This window comes from Dunckerocampus dactyliophorus, chromosome 17, assembly GCF_027744805.1.
Source record: "Dunckerocampus dactyliophorus isolate RoL2022-P2 chromosome 17, RoL_Ddac_1.1, whole genome shotgun sequence".
NCBI classification, from domain to species: Eukaryota; Metazoa; Chordata; class Actinopteri; order Syngnathiformes; family Syngnathidae; genus Dunckerocampus; species Dunckerocampus dactyliophorus.
This window is the reverse complement of record NC_072835.1, coordinates 9,101,110-9,118,396: the sequence shown is the minus strand read 5'-3', so window position 1 is coordinate 9,118,396 and position 17,287 is coordinate 9,101,110. Positions and strand designations below refer to the sequence as shown.

The 17,287-nt window shown below is 39.8% G+C and overlaps 1 protein-coding gene across 1 annotated transcript in view; it reads right to left on the bottom strand.

Annotated features, from left to right (window-relative positions):
- npr2 (natriuretic peptide receptor 2) overlaps nt 1-15,292 on the bottom strand; it is a 100,605-nt gene extending 85,313 nt beyond the window's left edge. Inside the window, exon 1 of the mRNA XM_054756654.1 lies at nt 14,321-15,292. Within this exon, the coding sequence (XP_054612629.1) occupies nt 14,321-15,017 (697 nt within the window). The 5' untranslated portion in view covers nt 15,018-15,292. The remainder of the gene's footprint in view (nt 1-14,320) is intronic.
- Nucleotides 15,293-17,287: the final 1,995 nt, after the last annotated feature.

Below are 17,287 nucleotides of genomic sequence, written 5' to 3'. Positions count from 1 at the left end.
TAACTCTTTATTCGCGTGTGACAAGTGTGTTAAAATGACCTTTGCATCGCTGTCGTCATTCAAGTGGCAGTGGCCATTTTACACTTGTATAACTGTTCAGATTTACATTGCTTTAAAAACAGCGCAGGTAATTAAGGTTTTATTATGGCGCCAGTTTGAACCTGGAAGGTCATATTTACATTTCCTGTAGGAAAACCTTATAAAATACAAACAAAACCAAGGTCGACCAGCGTCCCAGGGCCCATTGTGTGGGAAACTGACATGTTCCATTGTATCTCTGTTGCAGGAAAAAATACTTCAAAAAGACACTAACGGTATGATGACACAAATGAAACGAGCGAAAAGTGCCCCAGAAAACAAAGGCAAAGGCATTCATATTTTGAATCTCATACAGTAAGGTGGCGTTCCCTTAGACATGCTATCATAAAGGTAAGAGGGATAGCCTTGAAGTTATGTAATAATTATACAGCTGGGCAAACACTTTGGCGCTTAATAACAGCGCCACCATGTGGTGGGTTTGTCTGGAAAAATAAAGTATGCCGCTTTCCACACAAAATATGGCACCTATAAAAACGCAACCTGGCGTGAGAATGGGTGCACCGGTACTCATATGGTCGGCGTACGTACTTTTTGAAGACGTTGCAAAAAGGCGAAGCACTTTTGAAGCGGTGAAGTGAAATCATATGTTAGAAATAAACATGCAATGGAAGCCAGTAAAGATTTATCACACTCTTATTGACTTAAAGTGTTATTTTAATGACACTGATGGATGTCATTTGTCATTTATCATAAACACCATGACGCATGAGCGTATAGCGTCCAGACTGAACACAACGCAGCGTTTGAATACTTTATCATTTTATTTTATCATCATGATAACATTACGTGTTCGATTAAGATTAATTATAACAAACATCAGGTTGTCAATTAAATAATTCTAGGGTTTAAGTTTACAAGACAGAGCTAATATGACCTTAGTGCTCCGTTTCTCGCTTTTCTTTGGACAGTTGATCAAAAACAAGAGACAAATGTCATCAATAGCAACATTTATTTGCATGGATAGTGTCAGCGCGTTTTCCTTTTCCACAAATGATAGGGTTTTCTTTTGTTGTGCTTTGAAATAACACACGTCAGCTCCTCATAAAATAATGATAATGTACCTAATAGTTTGATGGTGTTAATGTCATCAAGTTCAATCATTTTAAAGTATCCGTCTGGAATTACAGCAATTCATTTTCGATATAATTTCATCCCCGTTTTGAGTCTTTGCGTCCACTTTTGCTTAGCTTGTACTCAACTAACTAAAATGTGCTATCAATTAGGAAAAATGTAGAAACATGCTCACTAAAAATGGAAATGTGTGCCTTTTTTTTTAAATTTTTTGCCTCAATTGGCCCTGCTCCATTCACACAGGTGACAGCGGGCGTGCTGTCATTCAACATTTGTTTTATTTGTGATGCCGCTGCTGTGTTTTCCAAATATGACACTTTTTCCAGTACTTCCACCTCCATTTTCATGAAAGCCCGGTTCTTCAGTGCCCATTCAAATGCAATCAAGGCTCTTTAAATATGGACGCCACATTCATGAGTCGCTTTGCATTGACCTTCTGTGGTCAAGTGGAGGTCAAGTGGCGTGGAAGGTGCTTAACTTGAAGCGGAGTTGCGTACGTACACTTCTGTGAACCACAAATTGCGTGAATGTGTGCGTACGGCACTTTTTTTAGGCTTGAATATTTTTGTCCGTACACACATTTTGGGTATCTGGCTTATGCAGATTTCCACGCACAGTTTTTATTGCTGTAAAACTGGAAATTTCTTTCATCTGCAAAAAAGATTTCCTAGATGAGCTGAACATTTTGACGAGCGCTGCAACAACTAATCGACGATTAATCGATTATCCAATGAATCAACAACTATTTTGGTATTCGATGAACAGTTTATCGATTTAAAAATGGGAGTATCCACCTCTCAAATGTGAATATTTCTTAATTTCTTGAGTAATCCATGAAAGCAGATCTATTACCGTCATGTTTTAGGCAAAACAAGATATTCAGCTTTGACTTTGAAAAACAGTGATCTACATTTTTGCCTGTTTTCTGATATGTTGCGGAACAAATCACTTACTGTCTGTGGTTGGTTCATATTGATTTGGTCCATCTAGGGCAGGGGTCACCAACGTTTTTCCTTGTGAGAGCTACTTTTACAAAATGAAAATGGCCAAGAGCTACTCATTTTTGTAACATGTATTTTCAGAGCTTATTTTAAACCCAAACAAAGCGAATATGCTTGTTTTACCAGAACATGAACAAAATGCTGGTGTCCACAACTCACATTTTGTATTTCAGAATGCATTTCTTTCTACTGTTCTTTCATTATTAACTGAAAACCTGAATGAAAAGCAGGCTTGCGTTGGTGACCCCTGATCTAGGGCCTAACCCAGGGGTTGGCAACTCTCAGCTCCGGAGCCGCATGTGGCTCTTCAGCCTCCTTGTTGCGGCTCCTTTTTTTTTAACACCGAAGTAGGGGAAATGTTCATTTTCGAAAAGAATGTGAAACATCCGACTCACCGCAAGTCAGCGAATGCATCTAGACTGCGTTCGGACTGCTGATTGGATGAGCAAGGAAAGGGGAGGTAGGCTAGTGAGTCTAATGACACACTAATCGCCGAGGCGGTGACTCCGGTAAAGGCAGAGCGTGTGCCGCGGCAGCTGACTGTGCACTGACCGCCTGTGACTTCCGTGAATTCAGCGCAGGCGTAAACGGTACTGAGCAGACAACACTCATATGTCGAACTGCGAACTCTGACAGGCTTCATGTTAAAGTTGGCTCCATTTTGTTGTAATTTTACACAAATATAGGAACCACTCACAAAAGCTTACAGGGTTCAGTGTGTAAATTATTCCAGAATAGGCCAACACGTGCACTCTGCATTGTTTGTTGACTTTTGCTGTTGTAAAAGGTAAACTTGAAAAACTATGACAATTTTTCCAAGTTTATAAGCTGTGTAATGACTCAAACTATTTTTTTCTGGAAAAGGAGGCAAAATGGATAGTAAAGGTTGCCGATACCTGGCCTGACTCAACTTCAATAATTAAATAATATTACCATTAATACAATATAACCATTAAATAATATTTTGGAATTAGGATCAATTCTCCATTCAAGTCAATGGAGATTTGGAGGCCACAAAATGTGAAATTACGGGGAAACCGGGCATTTTTAAAAAAATGAGATATCCTGAATGGGCTAAACATTACAGGAAAAAAGTGTTACAGAAAATTTGGAATTCCGTAAAGAGATTGTTTTAATGTTGGAATGAATTGAAAATATAAATGGTTAATTCATTTTCAAGGGAAAATTTGTGGCAGAAAATGTGAAATTACGGAAAATTGGGTTAATTTTTTGGAATGTCCAGAACAACCACAGGTTTTGGTCGCTTTCTTGATTGTTTTTTTTTCTCCGCTATTTTTCTATTATATGAGCTGTGGCACTAAATACCAAATACGTTCACTGGAAATAGGCTTTTTAGCTGTTTTGACGACACACATACACTCCTTACAGATACGTCTTTTTGCCATACACTGGGAGAAAAGAAACGAGGGGAAACACACACACTTAGCAGAATTCTTCCCACTTCAGTGGCGGACTCAGAAGCATCCATTGAGAGTGTCGTTGTAGAAAGGGGCTGAAATATATTCCATTTTTAGATCCACAAAATGCCGGCATGGCGACAAGCTCAAACGTTCACCTGCAAAGTCAACACATCAAATTGTAATCTAATTAAATTGTGATACATGTATGCTGTACATGATACCTGTATTACTTATTTGTACATTTTATTTATAAAAAACAACTTAACGTGAATGAGATGTGTTTTCTGCCGAAGGCCTATTTCGGAAGAAAAAAAATGTTTTTTTTTTACCAAAAATCTGAGAATTTGCAAGGCCGTGACACACAAATGTGCGGGGATCCACTGTAATCTGACTAATGCGTACATGTAAACATACTGAGCGACCCATGACCTCCCAATATTTCAGTGCGCATACATCTCTTTTGACAGACAGAGTTTTTAAACAGCGTGTACTGTTACATACATAAGGTGAGTAAAATCCCCACAAAAAACGGTGAAAATAAAATGATGTCACAATGACACGATTGATAAATTGGGAACGTTAAAGGCGAATGTTGGGAATGTTAAGTAAGTGCGAAGATTCTGTTTGTTTGACTACTACAACTTTATAATATTTATTTATAATATTAATTATAGTCAGGTGCAACTTATGTATCAATATATACAGTATGTATACAATGGAACCTTGGTTAGTCTGACTTTTACTTTCATTCTTGCCGTGACTGTTGCCAAAGACACGGTGTAGCAGCGAGATCAACCACCGCCACCTTCATGTTTTCCCATGAGTTACATCTTGAATTTAATAGCGTTTCTCACCTTTAAGGAAAACTGCACTTTTGTTTTTATTTTATTTTGCCCATCATCCACAATCCTTATGGGAAACATGACCTCACGTCTTTCTCTTTTCCATGTGTTCTAAAGAGAGGAAAAACCGCAAAGAAACAGCTAGCATGTGGGAGCTAATTCTATTAACTACTAGAACTGTGATATCATGTGCTATGTGCTCCATGTATCAGAATCAATATCACTTGATGGACAGTCTGGTCCAGCTGGTCTGGGGTGGCTTTTCCAGGTTATTTTGGGTAGGTGGAAAAAAAAAGTTTCTATCACCGCAGGGTTTGTTAGCGCTAACTATTTGTTCGTGATGCAATCTCTTGGAGCAATGTCCTCCTCGCCATACACACAAAGCCTTTCCATCGATGGTGGCACTGCATGCTACACTCCATTTCTGTCGGCAAGCTCCACATTTACACCACTATTCATGCCTGTGTCATGGCTCACCCCCCATCTCCTACGTTCCAAGTTTCACGCTCTCTTCTTGGGGGCTCAGTTTCTAAAACCTGTAGCTCATCCTCCGTATATTCACGCTCAAAAAGGTAATGATCTGGATCCTCATTTGTCCAATAGTAGTCGTCAGCGGCGACTCTCATAAAGTCTGCCATGATTAGCAAACAGTAACAAACAGATTGTTGTTGATGGAAGTAGCACGTTGATGCGCTTAGGAAAGACGTTCCGGTAATGTTTAAAATGATCAAAATACGGCAACATACTGTATTGCAAGTATTGCATGTTATCATGAATCTACCTGTTAGTGCACGGTCACAGCATGCATGTAAACCGACAAAACATCGTTGGGGTTTTTTTTTTAGCGGGCTTTATAGTCGAAATAGGTGTGCCCCATGACGTGCATTGTTAGCTTTAACTGTTTTTCTCTCTTTAGAACGCACAGAAAAGGTGTGCTCGTATTTCACATAAGGATTGTGGATGATGGGCACAATTCCAAAAATAGAGCAGTTTTCCTTTTAATAACCCAAATTGGAGCCAAAGAAAGTTGCAAGTGGCAGCATTTTGACAAAAAAAGGCGAGAAACACTACTGAACTCAAGAAATAACCAATGGGAAAACAGGAACGTGGTGGTGGTTGATCTTGCTGCCACATGGTGTCTCTGGGAATGAAGTCAGTCAGTCAGTCAGTGAGTGAAGGTAAAAGTAACCTTAAATGTTCATTTAGCGCTTTCATTCGTCATTTATATGCATTTAGAATTGTTTTACCAATACAAAACTATAATGACACAACTATAAAACCGTGTTTTGTCTTAACATTTTTGAGAATGTCGCTGATTTCCGGTTTCCGGTTGCCATTATGTTAGCTAGCTTATCGGACGCTAACAAGGAAGGACGTTTTCTGATTTAATAAAATTTTAAAAATTTTAAATTAGGGTTGGGTGATATTTTTGGAATGTATCACGATATTACGATATAATAAAATTCAGCTGAGTCTTGTATAAAAAGCTACAAACCTTAACCCATATAACTAAATACACTTGTCTGAAATTGTAAAGCACATTTATTGATTTATTGATAAATACAGCAAGTGCATTTAGTGTCTACCAATCTAGATCAATGCATAGTATTCAGAATTCGAGTATACAGTTTAGTAGAAAGTGCAAATTGCAAAACATGAATACAGTAATACTGCTAAATATTGTCCCTTTCGACTGAGTATCAAGGCTTCATGTCTTTGGCTAAATAGTAAGACACTGCATCAGTCAGTTCATGCCATCGTTGTCGTAAGGAAGGCCGTGAGCAAAAGTATTTTTGCCTGTGTGAGTGCTCAAGTCTCACGCTTCATGACAACTCTATGTGTTTGCGCTGGAGATGGTAGAACACATTTGTCGTGTTCCTACCTTCGCAGTCACTGTTGCTTTGCAAACTTTGCATATGATGGTCTCTTGTGCGCTCTATCGAAACCAAACCACTTCCATATCACACCTCCCCGTCTTCGCTTCTCCTTCGCCTTCATCCTTGCCTTCAGTCGTGCTCAAATACAGTGCGCCGCCGCGCGCAGTCGCAGGAAATACACGTAATCCACACTATCATTTATACCGGTATAAGTCATTTTCTTATCATTGGAAGAATTGATACTGGTATACCGGTATATAAAAGTGGTCGCCCAACCCTATTAAGAATACAGATGGACTCAGGCATGTATAATAACACGACAAGATGTGCGCCATACTATACACTAACTGGAGAGTGTACGCAAACCAAGGTAACAAAAAACAAAAAAAAATGCTAACCGAGGTGGACACTAACCGAGGTGGACGCTAACCGAGGTTCCACTGTAATTTAACATCTGCTGCCTTTGAGTTAAAGTGGGGTGGTGGTTTGTTTTTTTGGTGACACCTAGTGGCCGCAATAATTCATTGAGTTGATCTTCTGATGCAGTTAGGCACACAAATTGAGTGATACAGAGCATACCGGATGCCTTTTGCTACGGAATACTTTCTAATACGCTTCTGTTTCAGAGATTGCCTGTAAATAACAGGCAACTATATTTATGTGATACGTGTGTGTATTGAGAAATGTGGTATTCTGGACAGCAGTGTTGTTTAACACTAATTATGTCTAGCTTGGAGATTGTAGCTGCTGTGTTAGCCGCACACCTATGATTTTCAGTCCATTTTAATCCATTTGTGACCAGAAAATTAAGTTGTTTGATATGTTTCTACACACCGGGTGTGTGTCCAGGCATCAGGTCACGTATTAAAAGGGTCTTCTTCAAGATCATTTTGACATTTATTATTTTTATTGTATCCACATACTTACAAAAAAATTGTATTTCAGCTTCTGTAGCTTCAGTTTGTCTCCTTGTTGGTGTAAACATGGCCCCCTCCCTCTGGCTATGTCTTTTTCTCTTGTGAATTTCATGTTTAAACTTATATATCTTTTTTCCTCTTCATGATGCATTTTTTTGCTAATGCGACTTATACTCCGGAAAATATGGTATATTGTACATAAACACGAAAAATCCACCAAGAAAGAGTTTTTAAAAAAGATATGGTTTCATCTAAAAAAGGAAAACTGCAACGCTGCCGATTCCACCAACCACAGCGAGGTCGCCTCCCACATCTCCATTTGCCAGGAATTACAGGGAAGAATTTGGGGGACTAAAGGCCGCAGCAACAGCACGCAATCACTTTGTCAGCTGTAAAAGCTCAAATGACGTGAGTCATCACAATAGCTGAGTTTCTCTTCTCTCCGGTCTCGGCCTCTCGCTGTCTAAACCCAGTTGGCAGAGCCGAGAGCCTCGAGGTTATCTGCCGGGATAAAAGTGAATGCCGAGCAAGCCCTGACAAAACCATTAGCTTCCATGACCTCCAGCTCACTGCAGAAGCATCATAATTCATCTGAGTAGGGGCGGGGGTTTGTGGCATCTTTCTCCTCTTCCGTGCCGCCCTTTAATTAATTTGCACAGCGCCTGTGTTATTATTGGTTGAAGGCGTAGTGAATTAACTAATTGAACTTGTATACACGTAACTCCATTTGTTACATAGTCTCCACAACATTAATGACCCTTTCAATAATGGCTGCTTTAATCATTCACGATCCCTAAATGTTATTCCAATTGATGATACAGCGGAACCCGGATTGGCAGGCCCACATAAGCGGCTGTCAACATCAGCGAAAATACTTGCTTGTGACTTTGGCCAGAGACATGAGGGGAACGGGTGATGATAAATGACTTTTCAACCAACAGCAGTTTGTTGACAATCATTTTCCGCCATTAGTTTTTTTATTAGATGTGGAAAGGGGATGAAAGATCGGCTGATAAATCTACCGCGAAAGAAGAAAGGATCTTTTTGTCCTCTACCGAAGCTTTGAACCAGCACCTTTCCTGTCACGTCTTCTTTTTATTGATTTTGACATCAATTTAATGAATCGTGCATGCTATTTTATAGTTGAATATGGCCCAAAATATGTAAATATTGAGGCAAATTTGACGTATTTTTTGCCTAAATTAAGTATTGTCAAGCACAAAATGGCTAAATAAACTAAAATAGAAATACAAGGCATTCAGAAGACGCATTCAAAGATGTGATGATATGTAGTATTCTACCCTGGTCATTAGGTGTCAGCGGTGGCGTACGGTGAGGTTTATGGCTGGTCAGGTACTGACTCCGGAGGTTGTTTTTTTAAATGTTGGGAGGATAACCCAAAAAAGAAGAGAATAATTCACTTTGGTTAAAAATGTGTTTGAATTCTTTTCAGATAGTGAAAATCAAAGGTGGTACATGCACCCTTATCCTTCTCCAGGAAAAGCGCTGATACTTTGTTGTAAAAGTCTGATCACGTCCTGGTGAAGTTGGGTATATAACCCTCCGCATTGGCAGTCATTCATTCATTCATTCATTCATTCATTCATTCAGCAGAACATAAAAATATATTTCATTTGGCTTGTTTGTAAATCTAGCTCTAGCTGGAACTGCTGTTTGTGTATTTCAATAAAGTTACAAAAATAACCCTGGCTTTTCCTCTCTATGGAAGGACGGCAGTGAAAATCACCTTCCAGCTCACGCAAGCCTAACACTTTTGGAATGAAGTGAGTCCCGTGTGACATTTCTATGTATTCTAGTGTCTGATTAGCAAGAATAATGATGTCACGCTTACATTGAAGACATTACACATGCGGTAGAAAGTATAAATGTTTCTGTAAACATGCTATTATTGGCGACATGCTGACAAACAGAAACTGGCAGGCGCCATGATCCAACTCAGAGTGCACTCAGACAGTAGGTGGAGTTTTCTTCCCTGTATTTGATCAGGAAATGTGCAAAATCCGCAATTTTTACTTAAGAAAATGTAAAAAAATGTTTGGAATCATACAGAAAATACATTTATAACACAGTTCAATGGATAAATATTCATATTTATTATGTTATTATTAGTTTTCCATCTTGACAGATATACTCTGCCTCACCTGCCTCCCCTAACCGCATGCCGCAGGGTGTCAGTAGCGTTGCTGTAATGTTCGGCGAGACACACAAGCACCAGACTTGATCGCCGGAACAACAGGCTTTTGCTGCAGATTTGAATGATCTCACAACAGGCACAATAATCCCTAACACGGGCTACTTTAGCATTACCATAACCCACGCCAAGTAAAGCTCAACTCTGAACCTCAGACGTCACTTCCCCTAGCACCAGAACACATTGACAGCAAGTCTTATTTATGTCTTAAATTGCTTATTTTCTGTTTTTATGTCTACTATATTGGGTAATAGGAGTGTAAAGGTAACTATAGGGGTGTTATTTCATGTCTAGAGGGCTCTAATGATGTTAAAAACCATATCTAGAAGATTGTAAATGTTTTCTATGCTCTAACTACGAATGTATTCCATTAACTGTATAAATAAGAAATCCCACTTGGTGGAAATTCACTTATCATTGGTCAGGAATCAATTAATCGCAATAAAAGAGGGATTACTGTATTCATTTATTTGTATGCACAAACACACACACAACGTTTGTTGTTCCAACTTCCTTCAGTAGATGGCATCGTAATTCTGCTTCTAAACACAAGTCATACGCATGCGGCCAACTGAGTGACTTTGTCGCTATATTTAGAGAGTATTCAGACCACTCTAGATTCTGTTTTTCAGAAATCCAGCGACCTTTTCAGGTCTTACTGGACACTTTTGGAGACTCTGTGAAAGCACGTATCGCTCATCTCAATGAGCATCCACAAGCACTTGCAGGCGCTTGATAAAATCACAAAAAGAAGCGACAGAACAAAGTTCATTTGTACTTCTAAACATATTTGTTTTGCTTTTCATGTTTCTTTTTGGTCTCTCACAGTGTCCAGAAAAATGCATCATGGCCAGATGTACAAATTAGACCGCTAATCAACCGGCACAAATAGATTGCAGTTCTGTTGGAAACACGTTCCGCGTTGGCATAAACACATCAGCGGTGATGTAATGATGAATTCAACAACACCGTAACCCCTCGTTTATCGCGGTTAATTGGTTCCAGACCTGATTGTGATAAGTCAATTTCCACGAAGTAGGATTTCTTATTTATAAGAGGAATATTTTCATAATTTTGCATAGAAAACCTGTTTGCGACCTTATACATACGGTTTTTAACATTATTAGAGCCCTCGAGACATGAACTAACACCCCTATAGTCACCTTTACACTCGTATTCCCCAATTTAGTAGACGAAACAAAAGAAAATAAGACATTTAAGACCTAAATAAGACTCGTACTGTGTGTTGCTGTAAATGTGTTCCGGTGCTAGGGGACAGGAAGTGACGTTGGAGGTTCGGAGTTGAGTTTTAGCTTGGCATGAGTTACAGCCGCAACAGTAGTCTGTGTTAGGGATTATCGTGCCTGGTGTGAGATCATTCAAACTTGCAATAAGTGGAGAGGGACTACTCTATGTACGTATTTTCCCAAAATGTTTACCTGCTGTAAGCTCACACGCACACATGCGTGCATTGTGTGTGGAACGTGACCGAGGGGTTAGGGGCCCAGGTGAAAGGTGGATTGATAAACAGCTGCTGTGACATGTTCCTGTGGGGAACGTCTGCAGCACCTCTTCTTCATTTGTCAACTGACCCGTGCACGCCCTGTGCGCTATCCAGACAGCTTAGATGGGCCCCGCGCTTCAAAGCTCGGAACCGTAACGAGGATGCCTCTGGTGTTGCGTGAGATCACTAAGTTTAGCTTAGCCTATCTCATAGCATAGTAACGCGTTTGCATTAAGGCTCTCTAAAAATGGACATTTTGCCATTGCTGCACCCCCCGTCCCAATCTAGAAATCTAGATTTCATGTTCACGTTTTTACCGTGAAATCTACATTTTATGTTCAGTTTTTCCCCATAAAAGCGACATTTTATGTTCACGTTTTTACCTTAAAATCTAAATTTTATTTTCACTTTTTTTTTTTTTTACCATAAAATCTACATTTTATTTTCACTTTTTTTCCTATAAAAGTTACATTTGATGTTCATGTTTTTACCATAAAATCTACATTTTATGTTTATGTTTTTACTGTAAAATCTCCACTTTATTTTCACTTTTTCACCATAAAAGCTACATTTTATTTTCACTTTTTTACCGTAAAATCTCCATTTTATTTTCACTTTTTTTTTTGCTGGGAAATCTCCATTTTATTTTCACTTTTTCACCATAAAAGCTACACTTTAACATTTTTACCATAAAATCTACTTTTTATTTTCATTTTTTTAAAAATAAAATTTACATTTTATTTTCACTTTTTTTTTACAATAAAATCTACATTTTCTTTTCACCTTTTTTCCGTAAAAGCTACATTTTATTTGCACTTTTTTTTTTTTTACTGTAAAATCTATATTTTATTCAAACTTTTTTGCTGCAAAAGCTACATTTTATTTGCACTTTTTCACCGTAAAATCTGCATTTTATTTTCACTTTTTCTTAACCATAAAAACTACATTTTATTTTCACTTTTTTTAAATGTGAAATCTACATTTTATTTGAACTTTTTTTTTTTTACTGCAAAATTTGTACCCTAAAAATCTACATTTTCTTTCAACAGTGAACCCATTTGACTGTCATTAGCAAAGCACGCTATCCATCACATGTTGTGTGCCTGTCTCTTTAACAGACACAGGTGGTGGTCCTGCAGGCAGTAAACCAGTAGCAGCAGCCTAAACATTCCTGCCTAACAACCACCCAAATAAATACTTCCATGAACTGAATCTGCCAAGAAACAAAATATCCACTCTGACACTTAAATGTGATGCTCCGAAGTAGCTCAATAACGTACTTTTGACTACATTGACCACATACAAACAATAGATTTAAAGCGAACTGCAAGGTCATTGATGCGAGTACATACAGCTAAAATGTTGCTCTAGCACATCAGTCACTCTGAAAGAAGCGCCTCCACCATTTACTGCCATTATCTCAAGTGGTGTGTTGTGTTCAGTGTCAACATGTGACTTGCATGGAAGCCAAGCTGCAAACACACGTATCCAGCACAGGACTCTAATACAAAGTAGTTTTGTGCCACCTTCAATATTAGCTAAAACTGCACACCCTAATGAGATGCAAGCCTTTTACGAAGATAGCAGCGTTACCATTGACTTGTATTTCTTTAACGTAGTTATCAGTGATGTAGAAAAGCACCTCATCGCTCTGAGCTGATATTTGGATTAGCCACATAAAGTTGAATAAAAACCGTGTCGCAGGTCAATTAAAAAAATGAGGCAAATGGCCACAACATGTGTGTATTAACATTTCCACTTTTTCTCATCAGATTACACCTTACTTTTCTCGCTTAACTGTATTTTTAGAATGCGCCGCGGGTTAATAAAAAAGGAGCTACCGACAGCAAATGGCACGGAGACCGCACTTTGGTCACACCCTGTTTAAACATTTTCACTTTTTGTTTTTCTTTTTAGGTTTAACTGTATTTTTCGAATGTGCCGCGGACCAATAACAAAGAAGCTACGGGCCGCAAGTGGCCCCCAGGCTGCATTGTGGACACCCCTGTATTAACATTTCAACTTTTTCAAGTCGGCTTACGCCTTTTTGCTCTTTTATACTTTTTTTTTTAAATGTTTCTTGTTTAATTTTATTTTTAGAAATTCCCACAGGCCAATAAAAAAGGCGCTACAGGCCACAAATGGCCCCCACATCACACTTTCGACACCGCTGTATAAACATTTTAACTTTTTGTGTGACATACACAACTTTTTGCTTTGTTTTTCCCAATTTTTTGCTTTTTTTCAGTTTAATTGTAATTTTAGAATGTGCCGTGGGCCAATAACAAATGACCTGCGGGCCGCAAATGGCCCCCGATTCGCGCTGTGGACACCACTGTGTTAACATTTTTAACCTCTTTGTGTTAGATTATGCCTTGTTGCTGCTTTTTAAAGCTTACAGTCACGCCTCGCCACTTCGCAAAAAATATGCATATTTAAGCAAATGTGACGTACTTCTGGCCTAAATAAAGCATTTTCAAGCATAAAAATAGCTAAATGAACTAAAATGTCTTTTATATCGACTATATTGGGTAATATGAGTGCAAAGGTGACTATAGGGGTGTTATTTCATGTCTGGAGGGCTCTAACAATGTTTAAAGGGAGTAAACAGGTTTTCTTTACTCTAACTATGAAACTATTCAATTTATAAATAAGGAATCCTAAGTTCACTTATCACGGTCGGGTCTGGAACCAATTAACCACGATAGACGAGTGATGACTGTTATTGTATTTTTAGAAAGCGCCGCTAGTTAAGAAAAAAAAAATCTGCAGGCCGCAATTGGACGCAAGTGTGCACATTGAACACACTGTAGTAACATTTTACATTTTTGGCGTTAGCTTGTACCTTGTTCCATTTTTTCCCCATTTTTGCAGGTTATTGTGTTTATTTTTCCTTTAAGTTTGTTTGTATTTTTAGAATGCTTTGTGGGACAATAAAGAAATTACCTGCTGGCCGCAAATGACCCCTGTACACACTTTGGACACCACTGTATTAACGTTTCAACTTTTTCTCGTTATTACGCCTTTTTACTCTTTTTTTCCTCAATTTAGTCATTTTTAGTTTTGTAATAAGTTAAATTGCATTATTAGACTGTGTCATGGGCCACAAATGGCCCCTGGGCCGCACTTCAGACACCCTTACATTAACGTTTTAACTTTTCCTCATTACATTATTCCCTTTTTGCGGTTGGGCTTTAAAAAAAAATAAGTTTAATGTCTCCAAATGGCTCGTGGGCTACACTTTGACAACCCTGGCTCACGCTCAAGTGGTTGCATTGGTCCCATGAGATTCTAAAAATAAAAAAAAATCTCATTTTATTGCAACTTTTAATCAGGGTATGAAAGTTTGCAACATTTCAATGAAGCTTCTCCTTACTTCTGCCGCGCTCCTTCATGAAGGCAATGAGCTCCTTGTAGTACTTCATCTCGTCTTCGTAAGGCTGGGCCTCCACGGTGATGTTCATCTCCTCCTTCAGCTTCAGATAGATGCCCTCCGAGAGGAAGTAGTGCGGCCGGTCGTCGTGCCTCAAGTCGTGGAAGATGACTACGGCCCGGGACGTCCAGTTGAAGTGCGTGTGCAGCATGTTGGTGAAGTCCCCCAGCTTGGTGGTGGACGGGCCGCTACGGACGATGGTCCGGTACTCGTCGCGCTTGTCGAAGCCGTAAGCGGGTCCTCCGGCGGTGATGAGCGGGAGTTTCCAGTGGGACGCGAACCGACCCACGGAGGCGAGCGGGTACACGCAGCCGGGGCCAAAGAACGCGTCCGGGCGGATGTAGAGCTTGGCGTCCACGGCCACCACCTGGGCTCGGCTCTCGGCGCAGGAGCCTGCCGCGGGGTCCTCGGTGCTGTAGTGGAGGATGTTGATAGAGCGGCCGAGGAGCAGCCCGTGTTTGTCGTGGAGGTCTTCGTGCGCCATGAGGATGGCGGGGAAGACGCGCGGGAGAGCCCACGGGTACTTGTGGTGGTTGTCCGGCAGCATCACCGCCACCGTGATGTTGCTCCTGCACCCCGGGAGGAGGCAGCAGGACGCGGCCAGGAACAGGCAACATCCCAGCGCCTCCCTGCAGCCCATTTCGGTCGTTCCACGGAGGCGAGTACGAGCGCACCGGTTGGAATGGAGAAACGACCGGCTGTGGTCCCCCTGTCACCGAACATAAGTCTCCTGTCTGTCCTGTCTTCGTCCTCCTCCTTTTTTTCTCAAAAGTCGCACAAAGTCGCCAGGAGCATCGTTTTAGTTGTCACGGCCATTTGTGTCGTCATGTGCGCCCAAAGTGGACTTCTCTCGTCGGCCGTGGATTCTAAGTGATGGTGCGTGTGTGTGTGTGTGTGTGCGTGTGTGGGAGTGTGAGAACATCCATCCAGATGACTTCAACTTCAACACACGTCACACGCTGTAAGAAGTACTTCCAGGCAGCCCTGTCAAATAAATCACATTTTATTTGACGAAACCGAAATCAGTGCGTATCTCCCCAATTTTCATCTATTCCGACCATACACGTCACGGAATTATGTTTTATTCATTCTAGTACTTAAGCTGTTGGATTACTTTTTTAAACAATCAAAATCACCGGAAATAAGTAGAGTACAAAAATTAAACTGTACAAATCCGTGTTTTTATGAGGTACTACAATAAAAGTAAGATACCACGTGACATATTTCATATTTACACATTGTGTACACATGGACTACAGTACTTTTTGCAGTGTCGGAAAACGCCCAAAGTGGGTGTGTGTCGCCCCCTGTCGGCCATTTCAGTACAGTTGGCGATACTGTAATTTTTTTGTATCATTATTTACCAAGTAAATATTATTGCCGGTACAGATAAATTTTCTTGACAAATTTTCGACATCCATGAATGATTTAAATTAACAAAAACTACTGTTGGTTCCCATTTTATTATTATTCTCTGCATTTCCTCGCATTTTTGGAGCGCCTTGACATGCAAGAAAACTCAAATATATATTATATAAACTCCAAATATTTGACATTTCAGTGGTCCAAAACACAAAACTGTCGAAGCTCGCTCAGTTGCGCCCGCATAAATATACAGTATACTCTATATACAGTATACAAATATACAGTATACACACACATACATATACTGTATATACATACATATGTACACATATATACCTGTATACAGTATATATACATATGCATGTATATATACATATACAGTCAAACCTGTCTTAGCGGCCACCTGTATAGAACGGCCACCTGCCTATAGCGGCCACTGAAAAAAAAAATCCCCCGCAGAAAATGTGCGTGTTATAGACCCTGTGTATAGCGGTCACCTGGCTAACGCGGCCAGCGGCCACCCATTTTGTATCCCTTGGTCAATATCTGACCGCATATAGCGGCCAAAATACAGACTCAAGCAGAAGCTTCATGCAGGAAAAAGTTTCATTTTTCAATCAATGAAGCCGTGGTGTGTAGACTTTAATTACTGAGTCCTAGCTCAGTCACAATCATTCACAAGATCCACACAAACTGTCAGTTGTTCCACATTAAAAAAAAGCCGTCTTCTTTGGAGCTTGTTGCAGAGAGTGACACAGTTTATTTCCTGGTGTGAGAATGTGCACTGGTCAATACTGTAATGCCCCTTGTTGTGGGGAAGGAGAGACTCACGTCGCCGATGCACTTTAATCGCTTTATTAAAAGCAGAGAACACTGCAGGACTTTACATCCACACACTTCCCAACTCTCTCGACACTCACAGCTAGCACTCAGCCTAGCTCTCCTGCTCGGGATGTCGCACCGTCACTTCCTCATGAACTAAAGCTGTAATGACACTCTGCCGTATACTGTATATAGTAGCACAGCTTTGTTCTGTGGGTGGTGTAGAAGAACAAGCCTAGTTGTTCTTTACAACTTTTATCCGCAGTCCCACAGTGCCCTCCACTGGTCAACATGTAACAGTATCATTATATGTATCTGCAAACACAAGCTTCTAATCACAGACACGTTAATATGTGTGTGAACAAATTCAAAATGGCCACCAACCTGTCTATAGCGGCCACTTTTGCCGTTTCCCTTTAGTGGCAGCTAGAGACAGGTTTGACTGTATATATATATATATATATATATATATATATATATATATATATATATATATATATATATATATACACATAGACACACACACACACACACATATACATGTATATATACACATATACACATATATATACTGCTCAAAAAAATTAGAGGAACACTTGGAAAACACATCAGATCTAAACTGGGGGAAAAATGATCTTGAATATCTTTCCTGATAATAAGTGGGTGATGTATTAGTAAGAAAATTATGCCACATAATTTGATAGAAATGAAAATGATCACCCT